General features: G+C 32.7%; 1 protein-coding gene across 2 annotated transcripts in view; it reads left to right on the top strand.

The window, feature by feature from the left end:
* The first annotated feature begins 639 nt into the window (after positions 1 to 639).
* The window catches only part of LOC149489479 (uncharacterized), a 74,082-nt gene continuing 55,730 nt past the window's right edge, over positions 640 to 18,991 (top strand). Inside the window, exons 1-2 of one of the 2 annotated variants that reach the window (XM_089713915.1) lie at positions 640 to 983; positions 6,147 to 6,179. In XM_089713915.1, the coding sequence (XP_089570041.1) occupies positions 872 to 983; positions 6,147 to 6,179 (145 nt within the window). In that variant the 5' untranslated portion in view covers positions 640 to 871. The remainder of the gene's footprint in view (positions 984 to 6,146; positions 6,180 to 18,991) is intronic. The other variant, XM_089713923.1, reaches the window with a different exon arrangement.

Raw genomic sequence — 18,991 nt, 5'->3', positions numbered from 1 at the left:
TTTCCGAAATTTCATTATATCTGAACCGAGGTAAATGTCCTCTAGCTGCGGCCTTGAAAACGAGCATGAATTAAAATGTGCCGCGGGTCAACTCTGCCAGTGAAACTGTTCGTAACGAGACACTTACAACTTTGGTTCACGATTACAACTGGTTTTAACCTCGTAATTCTATAGCATAAAGCCTTGTGGGTTGAGCGTCCCTTCAAATGCGTTTTGTACCACACGGTATTATAATAAAATAATAAAACAAATTCCACAAGATAGAGCGTAAGGTCTCATAAACGGAACTCTACAGCTCTACATTTGAGAAAATATTTATTTTTTTGCAGCACAAATATACAATGCCAAGATATGAATCCGGGTTTTCTAAATACCGTGGTCTGTGATGCAGAATATGACATCAAAATCAAGTAGGTACCTACCTAGGTACCTATGTGTATAAATGTAGATCCACGAGTTTATTTAATCGAACCGTTTGTTGATATTTTTGTGTTATATTTATGTTTAGATGCAAATTATGTTTTCTAATTCTACTCCAAACCAGACCAAAAGCCAGTCTGCAATAAAATTACGAACAGGTTAAAAAGTTTTTTTCATATTTTGTCGAATGCGGAGAGATCGCTGCGCGAGCGCCAGTCGCCGGCCGCCGCCATTGCCCATTCGCCAAGTCGCCAGTCAGCTATCGCAAGCCGTCGCAGGTAGATGTGTGTGCGTCGCGAAACTCGAAAGTGCACCTGACCAGATCGAATCCAATCACCGTTATCGTCCTAAATGACGAGCTAATGGACGGACGAGGTAGTCCATGCATGCCCGTGTTCTCTGTGTGAACTAGCTTGTGGTCTGTGGAGTGCAGTGTTGTGTTCATGCCGACATGGAAGAGGTTCGGATATCGGATTGGCCCGAACCTCCTGGCTCTCATGCATGGCTGCCCGCTTACGGCTTCCAGCATGAATTATTGGAAAAAGACGACTATTTTACCAACGGTGAGTGGCGCTTTACGCTTAGTCAAGCAAAGAAGGCCGTTCAATACCCTAACTGCGACAGGCTGTGGAATGCAATTTGTCTTTGTGAGCGTTCAATGCACTTAAAAAAATCCCTAAAGCATGAAAAACTCTTCGTGCCGAATGTACTTCGCATGGTTTTGCAACGTTTTTTGTTACTCACCCAGCCCGATTAAATACTGATATGCATTGTTTTAACTAATTACTCGCTAGGTAGGTACCTGCTATGTTTATTGTTCTGAATTCGTGTGAATAGATTCACATGTATAAACGATTTTATACGTACCTTTAAATAGAAATCGTAAATAGAGCGATTGCAAGAGTACTATAATTATACTATAAGAGAAAACTCTACACACTCACATAAATAATTCAAACTAGGTTTATAGGTAGGTACCTATTGTTACGGCTATATTGTTAAATATTATCGTACAAGAATAATTATTACTATGAACCACTCATTATTTACGTCTAAGTACATATGAGTACATACGACCTTTTTCACGGTTAACTCCGGTGTCAACTGTCAACCCTCACCGATAAGAAGGAACGTTCTTTCAAAATACACATAGGTATGTACATATATGTACTTACTAATATTAATTAACTATAATGTACTAAATATAAATTAGTGCACTAAACAGCTGATCATTCTTGTATCCTTCAATAATTGATATCGTAGTACGATTGAACAGTCACGATATCATCGCAGGACAAATCGCCGGAATCTGGAAAAAACTAACTATTTTAGTACTGAAGGTTAAAGATAACTGGGATATTGCAAAACAATTCAATAGAGCACCTTTATCTGCCCACACGGCTTTTGTTTCATCACTGTACTCGTGCAATTCACCTAAATAATAGGGTTACCACATAACAATTAGATATGAACACACGTTAAAATATTTTTATTGCCAACCTATAAAATGTTTTATTGGATTTCACATAAATACGTCATGTACAGTTTACACTTTAATTGAACACAAATTAAGTTATCGCCAAGTAAAGAAAGTGGAACAGTATTGGTCTACTATCATTTGCATATAAACACCTGCAATAATTAAGTATTGATAAACTTGCTATAATAATATCAGATAGTTTATTTACCAGAAGTAATACATAATTATAACTTATCATTATAATAATTTATAAGATATATTTCAATTAATATCCTATTATTGACAGCCCTACAAAAACATTAAGAAGTAACAGTAAACAGTGCCATCTCAAGTGTAGGCGTACGGAAATAGTCACTCATTTTAATAAAGTACCACTATAGTGAAAACTGCCTCAGAGAAAGTGTGTATGTACCTAATTATATCATATTCCAAAAGATTCAAATTCATGGCAAATAAAATGCCTTTCACGTTAAATAAGTATTTACCGAATTGTTCTTTTATTGCTATCATATTATATCTTTGAATATGATATCTTTTGTTATGATTTTTGCTCGTTTGTTTTATCATTTTTTTATGAAATTGCATGACGCAGGTCTTACTTAAATGGATAATATGGAAAAAGCAAAAGAACAATATTTGTGTTTAAGTTCATATAGGTAATATTGTATGCCCTTTGAATATATATTTGTGCACTAATGGCTAAAATACAGATGATAAAGTTATCAATATGCAATATTTTGAATATTATGTACCTACTTATCTTCGGATTACGTCATTGTTTTGACTGTAATTGCCACGATAACTTCAAAGAGCTTGTGTTCTCTTTATAATTAACTTCGGTACATTTTGATAATTATTAAACAAATAAAAGAATTTACTCACATTTTTTCATGATCTCTTCGCCATAAACGCCTGATTTTTTTTATTTAATTTTATTATTGATTAGGTGTGCAAAAATCCAACCATGTGTCCATAGATGATACTGAAGTAATACTGTAACTACATATATCATGTGCATAGAGTATAGTACATAGTATAGTAATAAATAAAATAAAAATATAAATATTATCATATGTCAATAATTATCAATTATTAATGTTCCAAAGATAAAGGTATGGAATCTAGAGAAATTTCATAGACAATAATTAATTATGCCTTATGGTTCTGTAATAAAAATATTGCGGACCTAGTATAGGGATTCGAGATAAAGTTCACCTTGATCTAGGTGGTCGCCAAATGTTATCTCTATAATGTAAATATTTGCACAAACAAACGTCATTGAGATAAACATTTTATAAACAACTTCAACATCTCAGAATTAATTATAGATACCTAGGTACTTAATAAGTATTAAGATACATCGAAAGTTTAAAAAATTTTAATATCCTCTGTTTCGGTAATACATACGTATTTTTGCACGCCTCATAAGCGAAGCGTTGAGGTGGGTACTACTGTCACTTCGCGCAAAACATCTGATTTTTCAAACTTAAAATGTCTTTATGTATCATACATTGCACTTGTAAGATAATACATACACACACATATTAAGAAAAAACACTATTTTTAACGTTCATGATATTTTTGATGTCATTTTTGTTATTTAAACTAGTTAAAAAACAGTTTAAAAAAGTTCTGTCTTGGACGTCCGAAATACTTTACTAATCGAGTCTTTTTTTTTTCTCTTACGCTTGAGTATGCTCAGGAATAGAACCCTTTCATTTTTCAGGGTCTGATTCGATGCGGTTTAATTGTTATTAAATAAACAAAAATAATAATTAATAAATATTTATTAAAAAAAAATTATGAGGCGTGCACTTTTGGATTTTCCAAATTTATTTTTATTTTTTTCTATAATGTAAAATATTTTACTAATGGAATAGAGATAACTGTAGCGATAGTAAAGAAAATTAATCTTAATGAAACTAGCATTCTTACGTCCAGACGGCGCGGGTATCCATCTTTATAAATTCCGCTTAGTGGTTGTAGGGAAGCATGCTGTCAGACCAGTCCCGTGTAAGGTCATTCGTTATCTGTGGGCGAATCGCATACCTGCCCTGCGCTTCCTTCGCATGGCGCTTTTACCAAATAAAAAAAAAATAGCTCTAGTCTAGCCTCTATGTCACATTTCAAAATTGGAATTGACAAAATTGGAGTTTTTTTCGCGCGTCACTGAAAAGGATTAGGGTGTACTAAGTACTTTTAGGAATGCGTAGATCGAAGAATGTACCTTCATAATTTAAAGAGCATTGAATAAAGTGTTCTAATGAAACTATAATTATTAAAGCAAATTTTGCGTTCATATATTGATAAAATTATTATGATAAGTATGCAGTGAGCAACCTTTACATTACAAATAGTTCGCAATAACCTTCGTTCTTGTACAGTTGTACTGTACTTCTAGCCTTTGTGACTGTAATATGAATAATAAATAATAATCTTCTCACATAGGTATTACTTATATTTATTCAATTCATTTTAATTATTTCGTCACAATTGTAAATAAATTTTTGATAAGACTTCGAAGAAGTTTATCAACAAACATAAAAACACATAGGTATCTACTTACGAAAGGGAAAATAATAATTGTCAATGCAGAAAAAATCTCATATGTACTACAACTTACAAGTATTTAATATTAATTATAAATAAATTATATTTAATTGATATTTATAAAATAACTATGTATAGAAACACAAAGATAATACATAGCTTTTTATGAAGATGAAGATGCGTCCGTTTCTAATTAGAAAGAGCTAAATTCGTTTCAGTGTATCAAACGTGACAATAAAAATCGTATCTGTATCCATTTTAAAGTATTTATTGAGCACAGTGTAAAATGATAGCAATTAAAATCTAGTTCGCCTCGAAATTCATTTTGTTCAACATGCAATATATTTTCGTGACTTGAATATAGGGCAGTGGTAATGAACATGAATTTTTATGATTTATCCGGTATACGATATGTATATAATTAAATTGGATGTTTTTTGTTATTTTTGCAATATATTCGCATTATTACTGTAAGATGTAACAGTTGTTTGGCTGTGCTGAATATAAAATAAGACGATATAAACTTACAGTTTTTGTTTTTATTAGTTCCACATACCTACGCGGCCGAAGCTCCTATATAGGCTACTAGCTTTCCGACCGCGACTTCGCCCGCTTTGTCTAAAACATAATAAATTATATACTAAAACCTTCCTCTTGAATCACTCTATCTATTAAAAAAAACCGCATCAAAATCCGTTGCGTAGTTTTAAAGATTTAAGCATATATATGGACATAGGGACAGAGAAAGCGACTTTGTTTCATACTATGTAGTGATGTAGTATTTGTAAACATCAAATTATGTATAGTAGAAACCTATTCTATCCCTAATTTATTAATATTTTTAAATAAGTATTTTAATTGGAGTTATCCTCCTCTTTAATAATAATAAGGTAATCATAATTCCACTTTTTGTTTGTAAACAATAAAACCAATAAAATCAACCTTACAATACACACGAAATAATTTGAATTGATTGCAACCAATTACATCAAATCTCACAAAAAGTCAATAACATCTATGAAAGTTATGAAATAAACATCTAATTTTTCCTATGTTTACTTAACCGTAAAAGATACGAGTATCATTGACACCGGTGTTATTGCGTGTGATTGAAAAAAATATAAAAAAGCGCATTGTTTTGCGTGTGCAACAAACAAGTACATGACCGGTGATGTGCTCACGAACGCAAAATTAAAAGATTGGAAATAGCTGAACACCGCAACGCGAACACTTCGATTTTCTGTGTCGTTCTGCCTACTCAGAAGTTTGGCTCGCCAAAACTTGTATTATTTTTATTACTTTCTTATAAGGTAAAATACCTTTAACATAAGCTGGTATTTCGATGGGCCATTAAAATTGTATGGAAATGTAAAGCCTGCTTTGTCATCGTTACATTCGTCACATCATTTGTAATTATTTTGTTCCAATTAGAAAAAGGTAGATTAAATGGGTATTTAAGTTAAACCAAGAATGAAAGCTTTAAAATGCTCCGTTACTTTTCATCTAATTGGTTTGGATTAATTAATAATTATTATAATTAGCCGGCCAAAGGTCCTGCTGTTAAAGTCTCTCAAGTTATCTGCAGGAATATCTAAAATTCATATAAATTATTAAATATTTAAAACAAAATCAGACAAAAATTGCTTTATTCACACACTGATATGAAAACGTTTGACCCGACTTCATTTAATTCCAGGAAAAATTCAAGATGTCCTCAAACCTATGAATGGTAAGTGTCACATTAATCTACTTACGTATTACGAAGTTCAACTGCTAAAGTCAATTAGGAAATCTGCCATTTACAGTACTTACCGTAACGTACGTAACTGGTTACGCCTTTTTATAATTATATACAGCAGTTAGTCACCAAGAGATCACTGTATCATTACGAAATATAGTGAGTCATAAGTTCAAATAATCTTGAGAAGAGTAATCTTTTAGACGAGTTACAGATAAAGCATGCTACTATCTAGTATAGTATTATATCTGCTACTACCAAGATTTGATTGCCTGGAAGATGGTAGGTATAGCTGAAGTAAGTTGTTATACTGATTAACCGTTTATCCGACAAACTATGAGCATATCTTTTTTAGTTAATGACGCCAATAAACACGATACCTATATCATATTTATAGGTCTCGATAAATTAAAATCAACATTATTTTATGAAACTGAAATTAAATAGCAGAAAATAAATGACTGATGCATGATTTGTAATGTAAAGAAAAATAATAATTATAGCAGATTTTGATACAATTTGAGAATAATTCATGAAGACACTGGTTTTTACCGCGAAATTACCGCTCTGTGTTAGAACTTAGTTTGAGCTAATCGTCTTTTGTTCAATTGTGCATTTAATTAGTGTGACAATGGCATTCAGTATTTTAATCATATTTAATAAGATCTTTGTCTCACTTATTACTAAAAAATATGTGAATGGTTTCAGCGTTTATCTCAATTTTATATTATTCTCCATTTTAAGTATAGTTTCAATAATTCTGGAACTATAGTTACAAAATAATATTGTTTATGTGACATATTTCATTATGCAAAAAAAATGTAAACGAGTACGTACCTACTTACTTATTCAGAAATCCAGTAAGATGAATATTGTTTTTTGAATCTTTTCTTCACATATCGGTTTTTTCTTTGTTTTTCACTATTTATCTCAAATCCTCAGATCGCTCCTCCAAGTTCAGTGTAAAATAAAAGACGTGCAAGTATTCGCCGCGGCAACCCTTTTGATATAATCTGTAAAAAAACCGGAACAAGGCAACATGACTGTCGCAACTGGCAACATTGAGCAACTCTTTAATTTAGCCGGTGTATTGCGTTACTAAGATACATATATATACATAATACATATTATACAAGTACATTGTTTACGATAAAAATGCGGAACAAATTCGCTTTTGATACTTGTAAAATCAGATAATATTATAACCTTGGATGGGGAAATGAGTTTCGCACCTAGGTATTGGAGCAATTTTCAATCACGAAGCTTTGTGAAATATTATGGAGTGGATTATTTTAATAGCAATATGTATGTAGATATGACGATATGTCAGGTAAAGATGTAAGAAATTATTGCTTAATTATTTTAATTGTGTATCTATCAATTCGTTTAGATTTCCAATTATTTTAAGGGTCATAAATATAAATATTTCAATTTATCTCATTTGAATTTAATAACTGGTAGTGTTGGATCGTTTTTTGGGTAAGCTAGCCAAAGACGTTAACCATTTATAGTTCACTAGTGGTCCGCCCCGGCTTCGCCCGTGGTACATATTTCGCAATAAAAGGTAGCCTATGTCCTTTCTCAGGTATCAAAATATCTACATACCAAATTTCATGCAAATTGGTTCAGTAGTTAAGGCGTGATTGAGTAACAGACAGACAGACAGAGTTACTTTCGCATTTATAATATTAGTATGGATTTCATCACTATAGTAAGTACATATCTATATAGAAAATACATAAGTTTGCCGGAACTAAAATAAAAACATTATACACACTGTTCCTTGTCCATATAAAAATTCCAACGTAAAATCCAAGCAAGCATAACAAACTTTATATTACTAGAAATCGATACTTACAAAGAAAATCACGGATGTGCGGTTAGTGGTGTACCAGTGGAAAGAGAGAAAAAATTAGTAACCTCATCTGGATGTGAAAATTTTGTTTGTAAGGAACTACGTCACAATGTCGCAAGTAATTTGCATTACGCCAAACTGCACCTTATCGCCCGCATCGCGTACTAAATGTTCTATTTTATCTGTGCTCGTATCTTAAACATTCTTAAAAAAACATTTTCGAAATCCACATTCCGAAGTTCTTGTCTACTCGGAGCAATTAACAAGCCTGGAGAAGTAACAATTAATTGAACGTTTCTTATATAGTGGCTCTCTTTTATTCAATACCCTAATTAATGCGATAGAAAGAGACAACACACTGTTATCGGCTTGGCATTCAAATCCACATGTAGCCACTTTTTGTTCTAAAAAGGTAGTGCTTGCCACTTTATCGAATACTAAAATATCGATAAATAAAAAAATTAAGTTATAAAATTGCTTGAAGATAATTTAAGATTCTTTTAATTTTGAATTATGGATAGGTAATTCCAAATTTTAAGATTCGTTTAATTTGGAATTATTCATTTACGATGCGTATTGACTGCCTTGCATTGTATGGTAGTGGTATTTATAAAAAAATATTATTAGGTATTTCGGTTTAGGTTGTTTTTTATGGTTTCGTAAAAAGGTACGTATTTTTTCCTGTTTTCATAGATTCATTCATAGGATTATACGGAACCCTTCGTGCGCGAATCTGACTTCCACCTGGTTGATCTTTTTTACAAATCAATAATCGTATCCTACTTATATTATAAAAGCAAAAATATATAAGAATGGACATTTGATATTCTTTCACGAAAAAACTACTGAATGAGTTTTATGGAACTTTACAATTATAAATATTATAGATTAAACATCAGAATAACATAAAGGCTACAATTTACCGCGGGAAAATAACTCATTCCCACAGGAAAAAATTGGTAAAAGTTTAAAATAAATTGCTTCAAATAAAACAAATAAAATTTAAAAATTTTTTTTACAACATTTTATTTCGATACTTAATTAACAAATTACAATATTTATTATTTAAAATAGATGCCACCTTAAACTTGTGGCACAGCATCTCTGCAAAGCACTTTACTTTTCTTCCCGTCTGATTCGAAATGATTTGAACAAGGCCGAGAATGTTTTGAAGGCTTCCAATTTTCCCTGTGCTATAGCTTTAACCCAAACATCTTTTAATTTTTCTCAAGCCAGAAACCTGCAAATAACAATAAAATCCATACTTAAATACCTTTTTTTTCTCCTAACCTAAAGCAGTCATTATCAATGAAGTACTTCGTACCTACTCAAGTATCGATAATTGCACAACACTATGGAAGTTATATTTTGCATTTTTTCTAAAAACTAAGCTGATTATGATTTCATTTCAATGATTACGGTTAGATAAAACATAGATGATTATGAAAATAACGTAAATTAACTTATTTATAATACAATTAACAAAAAAATTGATCAAAACACTAACCTGTGAAAAGACAAATTCCAATCTTCATCCGATTTCCCAGTACTACGGCTTTTACAGCCGTGAACAACACAAGCCATGTAATCTTTAGTAAATTATCTTTTCAGAAAATAACATAAGAAACTAGAAAACACGTTTTTCACTTCAAAAACAATAATTAAAATCACCATGCGTTAGTGACCAGACTGGTCACTAAAACAAATTGTAATGACTACATGTCATTTCAAACTGTCGAACTGACATATATCTGTCCTCTTTTTTCGCATGACATTTTGCCATAAGCCAAAAATGCCAAACTAGTGCTTTATTGTTCAATTAATTGTTACTTCTCCAGGCTTGATAATTGCTCCGAGCTTGTCTATGACATTGTTTCTATGTTGCCATGTACGAAAATAATATTGAAAAAAAAAGGTTTCTTTTTTAAAATGAGTAATTTCTAAAAATATCGATCGAATTGACCTCTTCCTTTTTTGGTGGTTATGTCGATGTTACTCTGTATATTTTACAAAGCATTAAATTTTGTACGCCAATAAACGATTAGATTTAAAAATACGTGGGAGAGCCGGTTTATGTTAAACCATTATATTTATGCCTTCCGGCCAGCTATTGTATTTGAAAGTAGTATAAGTCTAGAAAAATTGCTTTTTTATTAATTAGTAAATATAATAAATTGAGCTAACAACGGAACTGCTTGTCTATCAGCCTTGCTGTCTGTCTGTTAAAAGTTACAATATATCATGGCAATTAATTGAATATCGTATAAAAGATAATATTTATATTTTATGACTGAGGAATAAAGGATATTCTGGCATGTAAAGATAACGTACAATTTTGTGCTGATAAATGTGCAATGTGCTTCATGACTTCAGTAATTACTGATTAGCAGTCCATTGTTAAGAATTTACGCCACAGTATTACAATATTATTGTAATACTGTGGCGTACAATATTATTGTAATACTGTGATATACGCCGTCTTCAATCATAGGTGTTATTATCAAGATGTAAAATTGTGAATGCTAACTAGCAATAGACTATAAATTATTATCTATGGTCAATGAAGGAAACCATCATGCTGTGTGTCCGGTGCATTGAGAAAGTACGAGTTGCATAGACGTTTATGTACAATTTTATAAGCTTTCACTGTATGAAATATTGTGAAAACACAATTTGTTACATGCAATTTGTCGCTGTGGTCAGATCGATAGAGCAATTTGTGTGAAATGCCAATGACTTCTGATTTCTTTGGTTTATGTTTGCCTAGTACCTTTTTTGTTCCTAGGAAACGTATCTACAAATTTGTGGTTGTGTTTGGAAACCTTATTTGTACAAGTGCGGAACAAGATTTATCCATATTATATGCAGCTTTCTAGGTCTGTGTTATGGTATGCTGTTACTGACTACTGAGATACATCTATATCACATACAAATAAGATTAATACGAAAACTACGTTAGGAAAACACTCATGCCAAAACTACAAAATGGATTTTGATGAAACTTGGCAGTGGTTAGGAAAAAGCCTGTGGTTTTGAACTCAGGTGAAACCAGAGCACTACTATTGCAGTAAATTTGTAATGGCAATACCGTAGACTACGAACTATTTCGATTATCCAGATTTATTTGATACGAACGTAACTTCACATTAATTTATAACGTTGTACAAACAAAGCATCATAATTTCACCCTTCTCTGTCCATATACGATCAGATAGGAAATTCTCTCACGTCGCTTCGTCATTGTATGCAGATGCATGAAGACATATGGCCGCTCTATTGTGCAAGTCAACCAGAAAATTGGCTTTTAATATATCCTGGGTCATTTAATTTTATATACCTATGTAATTATAACTGAGTAATAGAGGTAGGTTTATACTGCATTTCGGTTTACACATATTTGTCTGCCGTAACTAAAGATGTAAGGAATACCTACCTTAAATTGCAAATCTTTGCTGAAAATATTCAAAAATATGCTTTTGAATTTGTGCTATTTAAATCAAATCTTTGTGCGCATACTAAATCATGTTTTGCAAATAAATTACTTTTGAATTGTAAACCAAGTACTTCAAATTCATTATCTATCTAATATAAGTAGTGTTGTAAATGGAAAACGGATTCAAAGAACTATGACTTAGAAAAACCACCATTAGACCTCCCAACGTGTTTCAGAGTCGTCTTACACTTACTATTTTGTTATATTACAATTTATTACTCTTTCTTTTTCTTAACTTTACTGACCCTATTTTTATTATTTCAGTTTCTTATTGCAGAATTGCATGCGCAATTATCATTTTAACATCTGTTTTGGATTAACGGATAGCTAGCGTAACGAAACAGACAGTACCGTTATATAATTTAAAATTTGTGATTTTGGCTGTGACCGACATAATATAAAAGTATTTTTTTCAATTACTTTCAAACTAGTTGTACATTTTTGGCGAGAGGCATGTGTTACGCGATTAGAATTGCAAGTGTCTTTCATTATTCTTGACAGTTGTGAATATCATGTTACAGTTTATTTAAAACACTTTAAAGTACGTAAAGGTGAACAAATTATATTTGAGACTTTTATCTGACACACATTTAATGAGCACCTTCAGGTTACGTATTATGATTTGTCTCCAATTTGTAAAAATAACAGCGGAGTATCTAGGATCAGAATTTTAAAAAGGCTCACGTTTTGACATTACTTTTTGTGAGCGATGGAAAGAATCTATTATTAATAGTCTATACTAATATTATAAAGCTGGAGAGTTTGTTTGTTTGAACGCGCTAATCTCAGGAACTACTGGTACGATTTGATGTGTAAGAACATACTTAATTTTTTTTTGGAAGGCTGTAGGCTATTTAATTATTTATCATCACGTTAAGAGTTAAGAGCACTGCGGATAAAACAGCGCGGTACAGCTAGTATTCAATAAACGTTAACGTCCAAAATATAGAAAATGTTTCATGCAAACATATGAATTGATTACGCATTATCTGATCCACTTTAAAATATCAGTTCTATTGCAAATATCGGGTCGGGTTTACGCAAAGAATAAGATCATATGTGTTCCTGTTGCAAGGTGCGAACTGCTGAACCAGTTTAAAGCAAATGTCAAAGCTTACGAGTAATGTATAGACTGCAAGCGGCCTGGTCACACGCAACATGCCCTGAATGTGTAAAGGAAATCCTATATCTTATATTAAAATTCGCTTCATCATAGAAATGCACCAGTCTATGGAGATTGATAACAACATAAGTCATGTAACTTGTATGCTACTTCTTAACCGTAAGTTAAATTTAATAAAGCCTGTAATAATGTTTGACGATTATTTATGTTGAATAATCGAAATAACTGATGCAAATTATCTTCGTTTTACTTTTTAAAGTGAAACTTTTATTACATGTTCTCAACTGGTCTGTGTAGCGCATGTCGCGTGTCACAGACCAAAAAGCTGCCGAGTAGGTATACCTACTCGGCAGCCGACCGTCACGCGACATGCGCTACACAAAGCAGTGTTCGGAACCGTTCGAACAGTTTCACTTTTACCGTGGTTTCATAAAACCACACAACATTTTTTATTCTTGTGTCAAATTTGAATTTAGAACATTGTAGTTTGAATATGATCGCGCTAAGTTCGCGCTAATTTCTTCGTTTTCTTAATTTAAAAAAAAGTTTGATAAAAAGAATGACGATTGCCTGCATTATTTTGAATTTACATTACCTATTTAATAAAGTTCTTATTAGGAACACAAATATTTATAGGAAGTACTAGCGGTCCGCCCCGGCTTCGCCCGTGGTACATATGAAAAATAGATGTTGGCCGATTCTCAGACTTACCCGATATGCACAGAAAATTTCATGAGAATCGATCCACCCGTTTCGGAGGAGTATGCAGACTAACATTGTGACACGAGAATTTTTTTTATATAAGATATACACACGGTCCATAGAGATATAATCAAGGTAACTATCAATCGAACACTTACCCGATTGTTACAATGTACTCGTAACATCTTGATTTACATATTATGCTCTCATTACTCAATAGACGGAAAGGCTAACGTCAATATGTTATGATACGGAAGTTTATATAATGCTGATTGTTTATGGATAGTGTTGCCAGATTTTTTTAGAAATCAATAACCTAAATTTGAGGTCAGCTTTTCCTTTTTTTCCTCATTTTTTAGCACCTACGATAAAAAAACAACTTATTAATAGTGAATAGTACAAAATATTGGTAAACATCGCTGTCGCTCTATATAATTTCGCTTCAATTAGGTACTAAACAATTAAAAAACATCCAATGCATAAAACTAAAAAAAATTGGAGCGAAAATCTTGAGACGTAGAAAAAATGTACCTAAGTACTATCCTAAGTACCTTCATAGAACAATGAGCACAATTATTTCTACTCAAACTTACAAAACTGCCCCCGTACCATGATTTTTTAAAACAGTATTATTTTCAGAGCAATTCCAGAGTGTAAAAATGACTATATAGGTCTTCTAGCGCCATCTCTTTTCCACTCTGGAAATAAAATCTCAGTGTACTTTTCTATAGCGGACATTTTAGCGACCTAAGTATTTGTTGTAAAATTTAACCAATTTGCAAAAAAGTCCAATGAATGAAATCGGTATCCAGTAAATGTTAATTACTTGAGTTATTATAATTGCGAAATAAATGGATTGCGTGTAAAAAATATTGACGGAAAATTGACGTACTTCCTGCATTCAGTCATAACTGGCATTTTTCTTGATGAATAACTTCTCATATTATGACGAGCAATTTATGAGAATTTTTTTATAATACACGTAGGTACCTACCAATTTTCTTTTATGTCACTTCTTTCAGCCGCTTTCTTGGTAAACATCTATGATCTATTATTTGTTGACGTGACAACGTCTTATAATAATTACTAGCACGAAAAAACATGACTCATGCGGCGTTACCTCGCTCTGAGGCGTTCCATGTAACACCTTGGCCACGGACACCGGCGGCGCGACCGACGGCGCGACGGGCGGCGCGGCAATTCGCGCGGCGCGGTAAGCACGCCACGGGCAGTTGCGTTCGCCGCCGCGACCAGTGTAGACGAGGAGACGAGATGGCTTTATCAAAGTTAGCTCGACGTTGTTTGGGAGAGTAGAAGCTTTTTTGCTCAAGATTTAATGTTTGGAAGATATAGTGGAGTACACGAATTAAATAGAAATCGTGTTACAGACGGAGAATTCCACCAAAAATATGAAAAATATAGGCATGATGAAAAATTATGTTGCGGGTGGCTAGACTTCCAAATAGCTGGTCTAGCTAGAATTTCTGCAATAAAAGCTCTCGTCTCCATTTTCGCGAAAAAAAAACAAACTATTTTAAATTAAGTTCGCTCCGGGAGTAGTCGCCGCGTCTGCCGCTCGACTCCGTGGCCTGCGCCGTAATAACTCATACATTTGTTTCGATCGCTAGTCGTGCCGCGCGATTCGCTCGGGGAAATTCGCCGGTCGTCTCGCTGGTCGCCGCTGCGCGTGGCATGCCCAGTACATTTCCATACATTTGATTCATTCGCAAGACGCGCCGCCAGTCGCGCCGCGCGAATTTTCGCTATAGCGAATTGTCCGTGGCCAGCACGTAAGGCTTGAAGTGCAAGCGAGAGCGCGGAACGAGCGACAAAGAAGTACAATCGGACGTTGTCACGTTCAACTATTTTCAGTAAACGGACTTTACAGACAACCAATTTTTTAATAAATATATTCTAGGTACTTCTAGAATACGAAGGTTTTAATTGAATTATAATTTTTACTTCAGCTGAAGTAAATTCAAAAATTGTTCATATTGTAAGTAGTTAGTAGAGCTCCTATAGAAATTAGAAACCTTACAACACCTTTACTTGGTTCCAATTTTAATGGGTTAAACCGTATAAAATAAGGGTCGTTCTATTTCTTTGAAACAAGATTAAGGGATTAATCGCTTATAAGTCACGAAACGTTAATAGTTTTATAGGTAATATGGGTTATAACCGATTTGTATGGCTAGGTTATATTTTTAATGTGATGTGCGTGTTTAGATTGTTAGTTTCATATAAAATTGGGTTATAAGCTACGTTTTAGTATGAATAAAATAATTTATTACAATAAAGTAATAATTACCTGCGCTGGTAATTGTTTGAAACGATTTTAATAGTAATGTCTGGAACGTTCCTTGAGTGTGGTTGTGAGTGTAGTACCTTATTCATGAGTATTCGTTTTGCAGTGGTGAATTTAAAACATACTTTCGGTTTTGCAAGCTACAGGATCACCTGGTTGTCTGTAAATAAAAGTTATCGGTATGAAATGAATGATAAATTTATGTTCCTTAGTTGTTTACGGGACTTGACATAAGATAGTGCAATAGCCATCTTCATCATTTTTAATTATCAATTTAAATTATCAAATATGTAGATTTTTAACGCAGTTCTGCTCTCAGCATAACAATTTAAATTAATCAGTTCGGCAGTCAATTGAAACTACAAAATACTCTGTCAATTATAATTTAAATCAATTGCGCATGACCATAACTTGACCACCACATATTTAATTGACTCTTAATTCCTGACTTAAACAAAAATTAAGTCTAATCCACATTAATGCTCGCCGTAACTGCGACCTTATTTGTTTGGAATAAGAATAAAAATCGCGCCAAATCTCTGAATGATTAGTTACCGTAGAAGTTATGAACGATACGCGTATAGGCACGCACACACACAAGTCCATCCTTGGTCTTGCTCTTGACATGCGGTCACTTGCCACGCATAATAATAGATTCAAATGAATCAGCTCTAGAGTAACTTTTGTGAGTTGAACGCGCGATATGTCTACGAACGCTCGCGTATACGATAAAATATCGAAATTACGTTTTATAAACGTAAGAATTTTGAAAACGAAAATGTGTTGTGTGATGGCGGAATTGTGCTAGTGTGCGTTAAATGTTTTAAATGTCGAACAGGCGGCATCGGCTAGGTAAGCTGCGTTCACGTTGTGTTTATTTTATGTTTCAAACACATGCTTCAAACCTGTTTATGAATATAGAATATAACAGTATAATAGTTTGATAATATTTGCAGATATTAAAACAAAGGCTATGAAGTATGAACACTACTTATTTAGAATATGTAGTAGCAGGATATTTATAATCCTGCACCCGCTGTTTCTAACCTGTTGCCGAGCAAACTAATTGATATTCTGTCTGTAGTTAACAGATAGAACGCTTCCTTTACTGTCCTTACATTGCTAACCAGGAATTATATTATAACAATAGCCAATAGGTTGAAATTTTTATCATAAAGCTTTCAGAATTTAATAGGTATCTATCTTATAATAGGATACTAATTAAAATTTAGTGTGAACTGTGAGGTAAATAACAAAGGTACAATTCGGTAAAGAAATCTTGTCCCGAGCAAAATGTAAAATTGTTGTTAATGATGTTGCATTGCATAAAAATATATCCGGATATTGAAATCCTTGTCAGTAATAAAGAAATTTTAATATATTAGGTACAATAGATATAAGATTAAAAGATTGTTTGCTTCTGACACGGCTCAATGCTTCAAGGAACAAGGTAACATAATATCAAAGTTCACACGGCTCGCTGATACATCGACTGACTTCTTAATATCAATTATGTTATTTAATTTGCAACTCATATTAATTTGATTATAATTAAAAAGAATTGACCGTTTCCGCCATTCAAATTTTGTTCTAAATCCAAAAATGGTATCTGTGTACTTCTTTCGGGACAATGAAGACGTCAAAACTCAAAAGGGCATTAACCTTTCAATCCTTAGTTACCTATTGAATTAAATAACAAAATGGCAGAGGTGTATGACGTCTATATTATAGGTATTATAATAGTTTATAGTTTATTCCTAATCTCAAATAAAATAAAAAGGGCTAAAATAATTAATTGTACCTAGTATTTAATCTTTACTTAGTACAGATTAAATACTACACCGAAAGCTTATGTAAAATAACAGTAAAATCTTAAATTATAATAAAAATACAATGAATATTCAATGCGTTCTCAATCAATATATTCATATTTTAATATGTTATTCTACTTAGAGTAGCGGATATAACCTGTCATAAATTGTGTTTTAAATACAAGCCTGTAAGGCAGTAATAAATAATAAATGTACGTACTCTACGAATAGAGTGCAAATTATTCCGTTAATCGACAATCATAATATTCTTTATTATTTATTATGCACTCAAATCAATCTAATTTTATATGTAAATCATTGAAGTGAAACTTCTTTATCGGGGTTGGAAAAAATTTAGTGTAACATTTTTTCATTACGCGTGACATTTTTCCGTTACGCGCCATATTTTTCTTATCCCTACCACGCGTGATTCGACGTATTTCTGTAAAGTTGCATATAGTAAATTTTTTTTTTAAATAAGGTCATAAAGAAGTTTCACTTCTTACGTGTGTACACTAGTACACGCATATATTTTTTTATGACAGAAGATATTACCACAGATATTACTCAACGTACCTACTCCATTTACATTCACTCTAAATTTAACACATATAGTTAATAGAAGAACGCATGCTTTCATCTTAAATACACGTCTAAAAATTATTCCTTTTAATGTTAATATGTAATTATCTAAAACTAAACTAAAACAATATAACTACATACATCATTGTCCGCACTCCATACTATCTATGTAAGCTAACTACTATTAAGTCTACTAACTACTTGCAACGCCGCATTCCAAGCATACCGTCGTATATTTATCACGGATTTGTTGCTACAATTACACTCAAACCGGTTCCTTATCCTTTGCATTCGTGACTACGAGCATTCGATTTCTATATTTCACACAGTCAATTTCATTGACATATTACAAACAATAAGTTCTTGCACGTCAACGTAAAACTGCGTTAACGAAATATGCACTCTGTATGAAACCGCTTATAAATTATTCATAAGTTTGGAATCCATATAACTACGATCCATAAAAAATACGATCGATTTGGTTCGTTTATTATTTGAAAATAATATCAACGCTCGACCTGCTTTTAAGTTTTAATAAAACAAATAAAAATCTGAATTTTCTTGTACCACAGATGTAATGTTGTCAATTACAATTCAATGTGCATCTAATAAACCGTGTCAGAACGAACCCATAGCGGCGCGAACGTTGACGTATAATAAATTATTCAACTGATTTCTCAACGGATTCCTGAACGCAGCTGCAGCCGTCATCCTTCATTGGGCGCGTTCGATTTTTAAATTGTCTCTGCTGAGGTCTCTGCTGTCATGGCTGCTTGAACTTTCAAAGCGCTTTACGGTTAAAAAACATGACGTTTTTTGATGTTGGTATATTCCTTTGGTCAGTAGCTTTGAACTTTTTCCTCAAACGATCCTTGATATTATAAATTATCATCTATTACTAAACATTTAAACGTAGCCATTTAAATTAATTT

This window comes from Colias philodice, chromosome 3, assembly GCF_061535455.1.
Source record: "Colias philodice isolate Cphi_HAF_F1 chromosome 3, ilColPhil1 Martin Lab GWU primary, whole genome shotgun sequence".
Taxonomy (NCBI): domain Eukaryota; kingdom Metazoa; phylum Arthropoda; class Insecta; order Lepidoptera; family Pieridae; genus Colias; species Colias philodice.
The sequence above is the reverse complement of the archived record's forward strand: the minus strand, read 5'-3'. Positions and strand labels throughout refer to the sequence as shown.